Genomic DNA, 14,766 nt, shown 5'->3' with positions numbered 1-14,766 from the left:
ATCCTATGCAGAAAATATAACTAGGTCGGGGCCTAGGAATTGGCTTAGAGAGATAGACTTGGAAGTCCATATCTATCACTCTATTTCTCCCTTCCCCATCTCTCTCTCTCTCTCTCCTCTCTCTCTCTCTCTCTCTCTCTCTCTCTCTCTCTCTCTCTCTCTCTCTCTCTCTCTCTCTCTCTCTCTCTCTCTCTCCCTTACAAGTATCAGGTAGCCCAGGACACCCACCCCATCTATGCACCTTTCTGCTAAGCTCAACTTGACCCACAGGTGAGTAACAAGATCTAAATTTAGAGAAAATCATAAAAGAGCCTGCCATATTCTACAATACAGTTTAAAGATTAAGACAGCTGACATATTCTTTTTAATTTTTATTATGGAAAATTTCAAACACATACAAAAAATCATCAGTGTCATATAATGAAACCCCCATGGGCTATTACCCATCTTCAACAATTTATGGCCAACCTCATTTCAGTGTTGCATTTTAATTCTCATCTGGTTCCTTGCATCTATTCTCAATTGTCTAAAAACTTCAGGGAAGGGTTACTGATTAATTGGCACTCTCAGAATTCTAACAAGGAAGAAGACTAAATGAAAGAATGGATTTGAAAGTCACCTGGAACATAATAAGCTACAAGAAAATTAGCATTAGTAATGATGATAAGCCACCAGCAGAATTGAAAGAAAATTTTGACTAAGATGCCTTAGAATGGAAAAATGAGGCTGTTCACCTCATATGAATGTCTGCTATATTGGCAAGAGCTTATAACGTGGAGGGTAGTAGAAACTTACTGTATGAGAAACGCGGAGGGCTTAGTTACAGTCACAATTACCCAGAGAATTTTCTTTTCAATCATGTCATTTCTTTCTCACGTGAATTTCTTACCTCCAGCCTCATTCGTTGGGATACCATCCCTATGTCGATGCTGACAAACACCATTCGATTTGACCCATCGGGTTCTGCCAGGACGAAAGCACGACTGAACAACCTGGTAAGAAGGCCCCGTGCGTTCTGGCCCTTTTTGCCGTAGCCCATCTAAAGAGGAAGAGAGAATCAGAACCACTCTGTCTCACACCACTGCTGCCAGAAAGCAGGCTCAACCATTGAAGTAGAGACTGCTTAGGAAAGACAAAGACAAACAATGCTGGTGACACCATAGCCTTGAATGAGATACGTGTTTTCAAGAGTAAAGCCAACATCATAAAAGAGGTTTCACTCTTTTTGGTAGAAACATGTAAAGGCAAAGTCATGATCAGCATGGCAGAAGCTGAGCTATGGTTGAGGAAAGAGCTGATCTGGCTCAGAACTTCATCACTACACTAGACCTTTCGGTGCTTCTCAGTTCTTTGAAACAAAACCTTTTCTCCCGCTAAGGTACTACACAATAAAATAGTTCCCCTGACATCCGCTTTGCCCAGAAACATCCTGAAGATTGAAGGCTCCCTCATTTTGATTGTTGATGTATGCCGCCCCTCTTTTTTTTCTGAAGAAAATGGTTTCTTTATGAATAAGTAATCTTTACTGAAAGTACTTCACCCTGGCTTTTCCTACGTTGTCCCTCCCTAAGGCAAATCAGAACAAATACACCTATTCCAAGCCCCTCTCTCACCCTTAAAGTATACCCACGTCTTCAGAATGCTCCCTCTACTGCTTGCTCATGTGAGTCTTTATTGAAAGTTCACATTCCAGAGTTGCTCTTCAAAACAGACAGCAGGGAAGATAGTTGGCCCTTGAACAATTCAGGTTTGAACTGTGCGAGTCCACTTATACATGGATTTTTTTTTTCAATAAATACAGTCAGCCTTTCCCATCCACAGGTTTTACGACCACAGATTCAATCAACTGTGGATCGAAAATAGTGATCAAAAATAGTATTTTCACATTTCCAACCACAGATCAAAAATACTGTTTTGATAAATCTGTGGATGTGAAGTGCCGACTATAGTTAAGTCTTAGGGGAATCAAAAGTTACACGTGGATTTTGGACTGCGGGGGAGTCAGGACCCCTAACCCTCACATTGCTCAAGGGTCAATTGTAATTCCTAGAATCTAAAGATTATTTGGTAGGAGGGAGACAAACCCATCAGACAATCGCATGCTCTGGTTTCCCAGGGAAGGGTCGATATAAATGGTATGACTGCCATCAAAGCCAAGAAGTAGCAGCCAAGAGGCCATACATAAAACATTGAAGGGTTTTACTTGGCTTACATTGTGTTGGCCCACGTTAGGTTTCCTGTTTTAACTACTAGAGTTGCCTACATTTTCTAGTTGAGAGATTTAAATCCTCAAATCTTCAATCCAGAGATTTTTCTGGTTTCTCTTGAAAAAACTGTCATATACAGCAACCCTGAGTCCACATTATTACAGGCAACAATCAGCTAGAGCTGTGCCCTTTCTAGTTGTACCATAGTCCTCCTGTCCCCAAATTGAGGGCTCACTAGATATGCATCATCTTTCACTGGCCTACTTCCGTCATTTGTGGTACCTGCACAACCCTATCTCCTAGAGTTGTTTGAACAATAAATATGTTAATGCATGTTAAAAATTTAGAGCAATGGCTGGATGACAGCTTTAGTTTTATTTACATATTTAAACATCTTACATATACATTTTACTTGTTTGTTTGTTTCCACTGCAGACAACAGCACAGTCACTTCATAAAAAACAGCCACCAGTCTTTACAAGAGAGCTGTGGTTGACTGAAAGTTCCTTTCTTCCTCATAACACAATATTCATAGTTTTAGACAGCAGTAAAGTGAATAGAAAAGTGAGAAGATGATGATGCAATAATCAGGAATAAATGCATAATGAAAAATAATAAAAATTTTTGTTTCACAGCCTCTTTGAGGAGCCCATGATTTACCTACCAAGTTGATATCTGCTACTTGTCCTGTGCAGTCAGCTCGCCCAACACCAATATGGTAGCCAGTGAAGTTCGTAAACAGAGTAGGCGCCGGGGTACTAGTCACTGGGGTACTAGTTACTGGGGTACTAGTCACTGGGGTACTAGTCATTGCGGTACTAGTCCCCTTGGTGACTGTGGGGCCCTGGGTAGCTGGCAAACCTGAATCTAAAAAGAGAAGAAGATATTTGAGAAACAATAATTCAGCCTACTTATTTGTCAGCGTGAATTAGAACACATAGGTTCAGGTTCCCATGGAAAAAAAATCTTTGTATACTCTCTTATATGTAAGATATAGGATGATAATTATCTCAGGAACTTGTTTTATATCAGTCTTCAGGAGGATCATTTTCTTGAGCTGGAGATGTTTCAGCCGAACAATCAGGCCTCCATCAAATGTCGTTCAGCTCCTTATCACAAGCCATTCCTTGTCAAACCGGTTTCCCTTCATTCACTCACCCTGCATGTCTGCACCAGCCCAGTAAATCAGATGCCAGGTTCCTGGCACACAACCTACTAAATCCAACCTCTGGGTATTTATTTCTACCCTTCTCTCTATCGTCCTTACCCCTTTCTGCTCCACCAACCAGTCTCCACTACCCACTTCCGAGCTGGTTCATTTTCATCAGACTCAAATCCAGCTCAACCCTTCATTTCTAGTCCCAGCTGCCTCTACCCTGCTCTGATCCCCGTCAATCTTCTCAAGACTTTTATTCTTTTTTAAAAAGATTTTTATTCTTAACACATCCTAGGTCATTATACATTTGTTGACACTGTTCTTCTTTTGTTAGTGATTCTGATATCACCATACATGTGTGTGTGGGTGTGTGTGTATGTATTTATATATTACACAAATAGCAGGGAGGTATTGATTCAGAGGATAGGTGCCAGAAACAAACAATCTGGGTTGGAAAACTGAATTTACCAATTACTATACTAGCAGAAAAATCATTTAGGCTGCTTCACCCCAATTTCCTCATCCATAAAATGATAATAATACCCTATCTCCTAGAGTTGTTTTGAACAACAAATATGTTAATGCATATTAAAAATTTAGAGCAATGGCTGGCTTATAGCTTTGGTTTTATTTACATATTTAAACATCTTACATATACATTTTATTTGTTTGTTTGTTTCCACTGCAGACAACAGTCAGGGGTGGCCAAGGCAGCAGTGTCACAGGGATTCGTGGTGAGAAAGTACTTAGGCAAGAGATTAACAACTAACGAATTCTGGGATTATGGAGCTCAAAAACACTTAGTGGTCACCTCACCTAGTAGCTTCAGTTTTACATATGAGAATACGAAAGCCCAGAGAAGTCACTTAACTAAGATTTCATGGAAAGCATATGAATACCCAGGTGCCCAAACCAGATCCTCCAAGTCAGAACCTGATAATCTTTCAACTACATTCCAGATGGAGTTAGAATCCATGTGTTCTCATCCCCAAGCTCACATTTTCAACAAGGCATCAAGTATTGCAAGGAAGGAAGCATGCACCTTTGCTAGTACCTCACTGATAACCAATGTAGGAACATGATGCCAACCAAAGCAAAACCTAGTCACATAGCCCAGGGTAAGCTCTTCGGAATCTCAGAGTCTCAGCTGCACATCTGTAAAATGGCACTAAGACTAGCACCTACCTTCACAGACATTTTATGAGAATTAAATGAGAGAATTATGTAGACTCCTGACTGCAGTGCTTGCCACATAGTGACCCTTCAATAAACAACGGGCGTTACGTAATTACTGATAACCTCTCTCAACCTCTGGATTCTCTCATTTTAAGAGCTAAAACTAAGTATGCCCTATAGATCCTTTTATTTCTAGCAGTCCAATACCCTGCTCTGCCCACTGGCACAGAGGATCTCTGGTCCTCTGTGTTTACAGAAAATTCAAAGCACAGGGACATGGCAGAGAATACACTGGAAAAGAAAAAAGGCCACAAAAGAGAAAACTGAGGTGAAAAAAAAAAATGCTGTCTCCTTCTCCACTTGGCCTGAGACCAGCCCTCCCTTTACTTTGGTTAAAGCACTCAATCTCCACTGTCTTCTCTATTCATTTAACAGGTATACAACCTAACACCAAAGTAGAGGCTTCTTATAGTTTTCAAAAACGAAATTCATTTTTAACATTAAAAAAAAAAATTAAGAGGTGTTTAAACATCCCAATTTCTAGCATCTCTGGAAAACTCGCGCGGTCTGGGTCCATATGCTATCATAACCACAAACAGCTGGCACTATGGAAGGACTGTAGACCCTCTTCACCAAAATCTCAGCTGCCCCACCCAGGTTCACCCCCCCACTCCACCTCACTTACAGAACTTGATTGGCCCTTGTAATGATTTGAATTCAAGACTCTTTTCTCTAAGGCTTTCTAAAGACTAATTGATATTCACTGGGTTTTTCATTCTCCTTTGGCCCCCATAAGAAGATGATGCCAAAAAAAGACAAAGAGAAAGAGAGGAGGCTCAGGGCAGAAGCTCACAATCCTGAGCCTTGAAGAATCCTGAACTGTGCTTAGATCAGTGGAAAAGTGAGAGACAAAAAAATGCATGTGAGATGCTGTCAACTCTGGGGGCAAAGGTAAACTTCATAAAAATTGCTATCAATGCAGAAAGAGCAATTAATGTAAAGGTTAGGTGGCTATCCCAGGCAGATTAAGTACCTATTGAATTGTCCTGTTATCAGCATTATCAGCAGAGACTCTTTCTTGCCTTAGTGTCCCCAGTAATCAAGAAATTTCCTATGGGCTCAGCCCGGTGGCTCAGGCGGTTGGAGCTCCGTGCTTCTAACTCCGAAGGCTGCCGGTTCGATTCCCACATGGGCCAGTGGGCTCTCAACCACAAGGTTGCCAGTTCAACTCCTCAGTCCCGCAAGGGATGGTGCATTCTACCCCCTGCAACTAAGGTTGAACACGGCACCTTGAGATGAGCTGCCTCCCAGATGGCTCAGTTGGTTGGAGCACAGGCTCTCAACCACAAGGTTGCCAGTTTGATTCCTCGAGTCCCGCAAGGGATGGTGGGCTGCGCCCCCTGCAACTAGCAACGGAAACTAGACACGGAGCTGAGCTGCGCCCTCCACAACTAAGATTGAAAGGACAACAACTTGACATGGAAAAAAATACTGGAAGTACACACTGTTCCCCAATAAAGTCCTTTCCCCTTCCCCAATAAAATCTTTTAAAAAAAGAAAAAAGAAAAAAAGAAATTTCCTATGGGCCTAGGAACAGCATCCAAGAGAGCCCATGACACTTGCCTTTGTGATTTTCAATGGTCCCAGTGGTGATAAACAAGAGGCTGAGAAGGGCCACCGTGATCGCAGTCATCATCAAAAGGAGGAAAATCAGAAAGGTCTCTAATGTGGAGAAGGTTTGTTTGGCCATTTCTCCTAAAACAAAAAAACGAAAAACAGAGAGAGAGTGAGAAAAATGGAGGAAGAAATATGGGACAGGCAGAAAAAGACAGAATCACAAATTAAAATGCATATGTTTCAAGCTACCCAAGGTTATGATGTCTTAGCCCTTTCACATGAATCGACTATACCAGCAAGTACAGAGCACATTTGCCACTAGTACCATATCCCAAACCTGTAGCAGACAAGACCAATCAATCACAGCAGCTTTGATAAGTTTAAATGGGGTTTCCAAATCCTTCTCAGCGCAGTGCTCATCCTGGCAGCCATCACTCATCATTTGGCATTGGCAGCTAAGCTAAAATCTATTTGCATTCCTTGACTACATCATTTCTGCTTTCATTTAGGGTGATGATGCTGCTTTGGCTCTCTACATGGGTCTGGGTTGGTGTACTTCTGTCAACAGGGATGACTAATCCACTCACACGGCTCATACTACTTGTGAGAAGGCTGGCTGGAGTGAGGGCTGTAATCTGTGGTCATGGACAAAGCAAAATTATCTTGTCCACATGGAGGTGAAACCCATACCTTTGGCCTTTAAACTCTATGTTCTAACTTTCAATTACTACTGATGCGCAAATGACATGGAAAAGGGGGTTGGCATCTCTAGCCTCAAGCCAGGTATTAGAAAAATTTCCCTCTTCAGTAACCAGAAGATCCCACGTATTTTGCTAACTGTGTATCAAAGGATGAGGATTAGGAATAACGATAAGGATAAAGATAATCCCTGTGTTCTACAAAGCAGAAAAAGTCCTTATAGATTCCTTAAGATATTTTAGGAGAAGGATTCATCATTGGGACTCACTGGGACTATAGAAGCTAAAAATCCATACAATGTAGAAGGAGAAAGTATGATATGGTAATTAAAACATGGATTCTGAAGTCTGACTCCAGAATTTAAATCTCATTTCTGCCATTCACTGCAACTTGGAAAATCCCCAACGATTAGCCTCCGTTTCCCCATTTGTACATAGGAACATGATGATAATAATTTTAGTGCCTATCTCATAAAGTTTTTATAAAAATAAGAGGACATGATACAAGTAATAACTTATTTGTTCCATGGAATGTAGTAAGTGCTCAAAATGTAAATGTGGCCACATGGTAGGAGCCTGTGTGACAAACAGACATGGTACAAAATCAAACTCTTTTTTTTGCTAGTTTTGCTCTGCTGAACTGATTACCACTATTGGCCCCTTATACAAGTCAACAGTGGCCCTTGATTTAACATTAGAGTTTCCACCTCTGACTCAGATTTCAGTGATATACCTCATGTGTCTCACTACTCTATTTCATTGCCAGAATTACTGCCAACATATTACAATTCTTCTTGAATACATGAGCACTATTTATTTCTCATCAATGATTAAAATCTGAATTTGAAAGTTAAGGCAAATGTCTGCCTTCAGAAGTCAATTGAACCTTGGAGAGCTGAACCAATAATTACACTTTAAAGGATTCTACATTTTCTAATGGTTCCCACTTAATTTAGCATAATCCTGCAAAGTCAATGATGAGGCTCTAATGACACAATAGCAGGCCAGCTACTTGCCACATCTTTACTATGCTTAGGTCCCTGTTTCTCAAGACTGTGAAAGTGAAAAGCAAGTTTGGCAAAACGGGTTTCCAAAGCTAAGAAAAAGGGGTGAGGCAGTAGTTTGCAGTAGTTTCCAGATAGACTCTTCCCAACCAACCCTTCTCTTACTTTAATAAATCTTCCTTGTCTTAGAAAAAAAAAAAAAAAAAAGAATGAAAGAAAGAAAGAAAGGAAGGGAGGGAGGGAGGGAGGGGAAAGGAAGAAAGAAAAAAGAAAAATAGGTGAAGGTTTAGGGTTTCATCAAGATCTCTGAAGCAATGGATGACTCAAGACCCCTCCCCACTTCTCCAAGAAAATGCAGGCATTCTTACCAGATTCAACCTCTCAAAAGAATTTTTGCATCCAGTAAAGCAAATGATGGTCCAGAATCTTGTTTTCTGTCCCCTTGCACGTTGCTCAGCTAAGACTTCTCAGCGCTTCCTGAAACCTAGGGAGGAAAGATTTTCACACTGATGTCCAAGAGAGTTAGAGTTCTCATTATCTTTGTGGGCTTGGTACAAGGATGAGATTAAAGTGTATTGATAACAAAAGGCTTATTATATGAAAACTCTCCCCTGGAACAGCCTGACACTGAGGTAGAAGTTACAGAAGGCCTGCTGGACTAAAGGTCATTTCAGCTTTTATACAGCTCCTCCAGCATGACAAGTTCTATGCAATGTCTACAAACTGGGACACACACAAACACATACACACACACCAAAAAAAAAAGCACCTGCTTTATTTTCCATTGGTCTCTCAACCAGGACATTAGGGTGGGCTCCAGGTCCCATTGGGCAATAGTTAAACAGATTTCAGAACAGAAAAGTGTTTTCAATTTTTAGATTCTCATGTCTAAAAAGAATGCAAAAGTTTAAATTAGCTAAGAATGTGAAGAATGAATATACAACAGGGCAGCAATGCGGCACAACTATTAAAATCATATTGAAGGAAAGAAACTCAACATGAAAAAATTACTAAATATTATTTTAAGTTTAAAAAGCATCATGAATCCATTTGTGTAAAGTACACATTACTTACATAGGTGTGATCATGGAGACTGTAAGAAAAGAAAATGGCAAGAAGTAATTACCTGATGGTAAGATTATGGGTGGGTTTTGTTTTCATTTTTTGACTCTTGTTATTTTCTGTTATAGCCATGTAACACTTTTGAAATAGGGAAAATAAAAATTTTACTTCTTCTTGGAGAATACCGGGGGTGCCCAAAAAATGTATACAAGTGGACACTTGGGTCAACGCTGCTCAAGCAGTAGTTCGCCATAATCAGAAGTGCCTGGACGCTGATGGTAACCACTTTGAGGACCTCTTGTAATTGCAGAAGTCAAACGTGACTTGTATTCCTCTTTTGTTATCAGTATACATTGAGTATTACAACTTTAATACAGTTTTCCTGTCTTACAATACCTATGCATTTTTTTGGCACCCTCTATATGTAGTATATAACAGCATGAAGTTAAACAATAACCCACAAGAGTCAAAGAGAGTAAGAAATAGGCCCAAACTCTCCTTTTTTCCTAGTAAACCCAAGTGGTTTGAAGACAACATAGGCCACTTAATACCTCACAGAGTTTTTAGAGAGACCAGACGCTAAGGTCCATCCCTCCTTCCTTTCGTTAGCATTATTATGAAAATACTTGTGCGGCAACACTCAATTCAAGAATACAATAGAGTGAATCGCTCCCTCCCTGCTACCCTAATTCCCAGCCACTACGTTCCTATTCTAGAGGCAACTGTGACCCACTTTTAGTGAACCTTTCCAAAATGATTCTATATATATTCCTGCGTATTTTTGACACAACGAGCACAATTCTGCTTTTCTTCACTTAACGTATAATGGAGAATGTAACTATGAAATGGTCTCATTCTTGTTAATGGCACTGTACTATTTGCTTTTATGGTATATCTGTAGTGTAAATTCCTAGAAGCAAAAATGCAGGGTCAAAGGTGAGTGCATTTAGAATTCTGTATCAGTATTTGTAAATAGTCCCCTAGAGGGGGCAGGCCAGTGTGCATCAGACTTTGTTCCACATACCTACACTCACAGGATATCTCAGGCTCTTTGACCCTTGCCACTCTGACAGGTGAAAAAGTGGTATTTCTTTATGATATTCGTTTTCATTCTTTTCTGAATTGAGCCAAATATATTCATATATTTAAAAATTAGAGATATAAGTGACTTCAGATAGAGAACGTAATAACACATTTTTGCTACCTCTCTGCTACTACAGAAGGGAACAGGTGAAACTGTGGTATTAAACAAGGTTTTTTGTGTGTGCTTATGTTAGAATCCTTGGTATTGAGCAACGGATGCCAAATCAAGCTAACTTAAGGCAGAGGGAAAAAGAAAGAGAAATGAATTCACTGGAAACCAGCGTAAGAGGTTGAAGACTCAGGCTCAGGAAGGCCCGAGACCAGGGCAGCTCTGCAGATCTAGGTGGCAGGATCTAATGAACAATCTCTTTGGGGCATTGCCATTGAGATGGATGCCTTCCAATGATGTTAGGTGTTTGTGCTCTTCTATTTCAATTCCTGAAACACAGCATCTGGCTGGCCAAACTCAGATCATATACTTATCCTTTCCCTGAAGATATAATTTTTAAAAAGTCCCAACAAAACCACATCTAAAGAAGGAAGGGTAGTTTTCCACAATAAATCAAGGCAGGTAAAAACAACAGCTACCACTAGTGACCTGCCATCAGATTTCTTTCTCCCACCCTTGCCCCTTACAGTGGAATGGCCTCTAAATTGCCCTTGTGGTCTCTTCCAGACCTCTCCAGCCATCTTCCTCTCCATAAGGAGACATATCATATTCATTTACTCTGAGACCTGCTGGGTGACCCACAATCTAGTCAGATACGGTCATTTTAACCAGGGTGTTAGTAGATGATAATGGCATACTATATCATTTCTCGCAGACAACATCAGAAGACCCATACCTGAATACTAAGAGGGTACAACTCAAAGAGATACCAAGCACTATGGCAGAGCCAGTAGAGGAAAGATGGTAAGTCAAGGGGACTTCTGGTGCCCATCAAAACAGCTGGCTCCTGTAGCCAGAAATAAGACTACCTCGGAGCAAAGTAAAGATATAATCATAGCACACATTTTAACTTGTACATATATTTTATTTCTATGATAATTCCTGTTAGCTAAGATAATGATGCCTGTCCTTTACTCCCCACCCCGAGATGCTCATTGATGCACACATACTCTACCCATTTTACAGATGAGGGAATGGGCACAGGAAAGGGCGATTAAACATGAGCATGATCCAGCAATAGTTATTCCAGGATGTGAGCCCAAGTCTCCAGATTCCTAGACAAAACCTCTTGCCTTTCACCAAACCCTTACTATTCACATCACCTTGACCTGGGCCCTGGCGTGGCAGCCTCCAGGGATATGCAAGTCCATGTTCATTCCTCATTAACAGGTGATAGAGCAAAGCCATGTCCTCTCCTCTTAACATCCTTTCAGAGGAAGAAACTACTCAGCACAAGGTAAAAGGCAGCTGGGAGAAACCACAAACTATGCAAGCAAAAGAATGGTTCTCTCCACACCATAACCAATAATCATTAACACCACAAAATCCCTTAATATTTTACTTATGCCTACAGGGTAGTGGCCTTCAAAGGCTTGATGCGAATTTCATATGCTCTATGGTCAAATCCTTTTTCATTCTTTATTCGTGGTATAATTGAATGTAAAATTAATTTTTGAAAACATACAGTATTTCATATACCACCCAGATTGTTTGGTCTTCAACTACTATTTCTTACTAAAAGGAACAAGAGACTCTTGAAGAAATGGCTGGGTCTGGGAATGGGGCAGGAAATACATGAATTAAACGTGCAACATTTTTTGATACCACAAATCAAGGAAGTCAATGAGATGACTAGAATTATATCAAAAAGACCTAGAGGTTCCCACTAGCCAGAAATGAGTCGATTTTAGTGTCAACTTAAAGAAATAACTGCAGCAGATTGAAAAAAATCCAATTCGTTTAAATCCATGATATCAAAATTATACTTAAAAGAAAATCTCATTAACTCTAAAAGATGCTAGGAAACTCATATGTTTTTTATGAAAACTGGTGAGGAAAAAGGGGGAGGAGGATCAGGTGTCAAGAATGTACCTGTCAGAGGGTAAGGGGTGTGGGGGGTGGGAGATGAGGGTAAGGGGGATCAAATATATGGTGATGGAAGGAGAACTGACTCTGGGTGGTGAACACACAATGGGATTTATAGATGATGTAATATAGAATTGTACACCTGAAATCTATGTAATTTTACCAACAATTGTCACCCCAATAAATTTAAAAAATAAATTAAAAAAAAAAAAAAGAATGTACCTGCTTTTCCTGTATCAAGGTATCTTGAGAAAGCCACATAGTTGATGAGGACAGTTTCACACTATCAAAATAATCCAGCTAATAAATGAGGATGGACTAATAGACATAGAATCTACATCTTTTGCAAACTCCTAAGGAAATGCGGGATCTAGGCCATGATCATCAATGTCCAGCTGCTTATGTCACGAAAAGACAGACACCCAGATATTGCAAACCTCAGAATAATTTACACAACCTCATCTCTCAAATATTCTTACCAAAATTTAAACCCAAATTGAATTAGCCTCTAGATCTCAGTGCCTGTCTATAGGAAATACAAAAACCTCTAAACTTGTCCACTGAGGACAATGTGGCAACACAGTAAGCAAAATCTAGACTGTGAGAGACTCTGTCAGACAAATGACACAGGTTCTTTAACAAATCAATTGGGAGAGAGGGAGAGAAAGATGGAAGAGCAGGACCAGGCGGAGGAGGGAGGAGGGGAGGTGAAAAAGGGAAACAGGAGGAAGAGAGTGGAGAGAGAAAGGCAGGGGGAGAACATGGGCAAGGGGAGGAGAGAGTGGCCAGGAAGGGGAGGAGAAGAAAAAGGAGAAAAAAGCTGTCGATTAAAAAAGGATGAAGAGACGTAGCAATCAACTGTATGTTGTAAGCCCCAAATCATCATTGATTGGAACCTGATTCAAGCAAATTGTTTTCAAAAATTATGAGACAGTTGAGAAAATTTGAACACTGACTAGATTTTGATGATATTAAGGGATTATTGTTTAAAATGTTAGGGTGGTAATGGTATTGTGATTAGAGTTTGTTTTTTTATAATTCGTTTTTTAGACAAATTCACAAACAGATTAAATATATATATATATATATATATATATATATGCATGTATATATGTAAAACAATACCAAAAGTGTAAACATTGGATTGATGGATGGATGAATAGATGGATGGATGATGAACAATCAGAAGGACAGATGGGTGTGGAATAGGCTTTGTTCTTTAATATGCCAGAGGACAGGAGAGAGGTGGGTTAAAAGCATTGTGGCAGATGTTGTCAAGTGCTTCACCCAACACCCTTTCTAAACCCATCTAGTGTGCAGAGGCTGGACCCATTTGCCTAAAGATTCAGATAAACTTTAGGTTCTGCCTTTCAGATGCCCTAGTGTGAGACTTTGTTTCAGAACAGAGCCACTTGGGAAGAGAGGCAGGGCCTGGGACATCCATTTTACAGGTTTGGCTCATGGCAGCATAACTCTGCTGGCAGCTGGATGGCTGCCTCTAGATGCTGTGGCTGCTTCCTCACTCCCTGGCCATTATAAAAGCACCCGCCCTTAGCAGCTCAGTTCCACAGTTTAAGTTGGCAAGTTGTTCCTAGAAGCTCAAACTCAATTCTGTCTTCAACCTTCAGAAAGATTTGGCAAGTTACCTCTATCCCTTAAGCTAGCTGGAGTGGATTCTGTTATCTCCAACTATCAGGTTGGTGCAAAAGTAATTGTGGTTTAAATGGTTAAAAATAATTCAAAAACCGCAATTACTTTTGCACCAAGCTAATAAGAACCCAGCCAAGCTAAATCTCACAAAAGTGAGCATTGAATCTCCCTTTAGAGAGGGGATGCTTTCTAATCATTGGACACTGTGTATGGCTAACTGCCTCTGGAAACATTTTTAATGCTAAAAGTGATAAGCAGTCTGGAGCAACAAATTTTCATCAGGTCCAAAAAGAAATCAGTTTTAAGTACACAGGTCTGCCATAGTGATAGTGGTACCTTACCACCTCATGGGCTTTACAAAGGACTGAAAAATCCCTTTGACCCCAAAGCAGTCCATTATTAGTTGCCTATTTATAGAATCATCTTTTCACTTGGGTCAGTTGAATTTTGACCTCAAACCACATGCAATAGAAGAGAGAACAGAGTCCCTTCTGTACCAAGCTGGAGAGAATGGTTCTTATGAAACCCCTTCAGTACCTGTCATATGTAGAGACTGAGAATGTGCTTAGGGGGATGTGCTTCACTGCAGGTGGGAGCCCAAGTTCATTCTATGAAGGCGGTCCCAGCTCCTTGATGGCAGGGCATGGGAGGAAGATGGTGTGTGACAGAGAAGCACACTGGGGCTCTCCTTCTTTCTGGGACTCACAGAGCCCATGTTCCCAGAAATACTGACAATCCTGCTTTTCTCAGGTCAAAAGGACAAAGAGAATAGACGACAAGATAGATAAACGACTGGAGGGCTACAGAGCTTCTCTCCCCAAATTTATCCCAGTTCTACCTTAAACACAAAGGGCAAAAAGGATAAAGAAAGACATTGAGGGTATGGGAAGGACTGGGAATGGGAATTTGAAGATTGAGGCTTTTTTTCCTTGTCTTTTCAGTGACTTCCATTTTCCTTATTGGAAAAATGGAGACTAACAAAAACCTACCTGGCTGAAAGATTCACAGAGACAATATTTTTTTAAAAAGGTCTTTGCTATCTCTACAGCCTGTGAATGGTTATCATATTAATTAGGCT

The 14,766-nt window shown here is 40.4% G+C and overlaps 1 protein-coding gene across 2 annotated transcripts in view; it reads right to left on the bottom strand.

Annotated features, from left to right (window-relative positions):
• Positions 1-14,766, bottom strand: part of ASAH2 (N-acylsphingosine amidohydrolase 2) — an 84,135-nt gene that overhangs the window by 55,315 nt on the left and 14,054 nt on the right. Inside the window, exons 1-5 of one of the 2 annotated variants that reach the window (XM_074339435.1) lie at positions 8,628-8,745; positions 8,227-8,342; positions 6,163-6,294; positions 2,872-3,074; positions 890-1,039 (exon numbers count right to left, since the gene is read on the bottom strand). In XM_074339435.1, coding sequence (XP_074195536.1) covers positions 890-1,039; positions 2,872-3,074; positions 6,163-6,289 — 480 coding nt within the window. In that variant the 5' untranslated portion in view covers positions 6,290-6,294; positions 8,227-8,342; positions 8,628-8,745. Of the gene's footprint in view, positions 1-889; positions 1,040-2,871; positions 3,075-6,162; positions 6,295-8,226; positions 8,343-8,627; positions 8,746-14,766 lie in introns of those variants that run through there. The other variant, XM_019738657.2, reaches the window with a different exon arrangement.

The sequence above is a fragment of the Rhinolophus sinicus genome, linkage group LG07 (assembly GCF_036562045.2).
Source record: "Rhinolophus sinicus isolate RSC01 linkage group LG07, ASM3656204v1, whole genome shotgun sequence".
In the NCBI taxonomy this organism is placed as follows: Eukaryota; Metazoa; Chordata; class Mammalia; order Chiroptera; family Rhinolophidae; genus Rhinolophus; species Rhinolophus sinicus.
The sequence above is the reverse complement of the archived record's forward strand: the minus strand, read 5'-3'. Positions and strand labels throughout refer to the sequence as shown.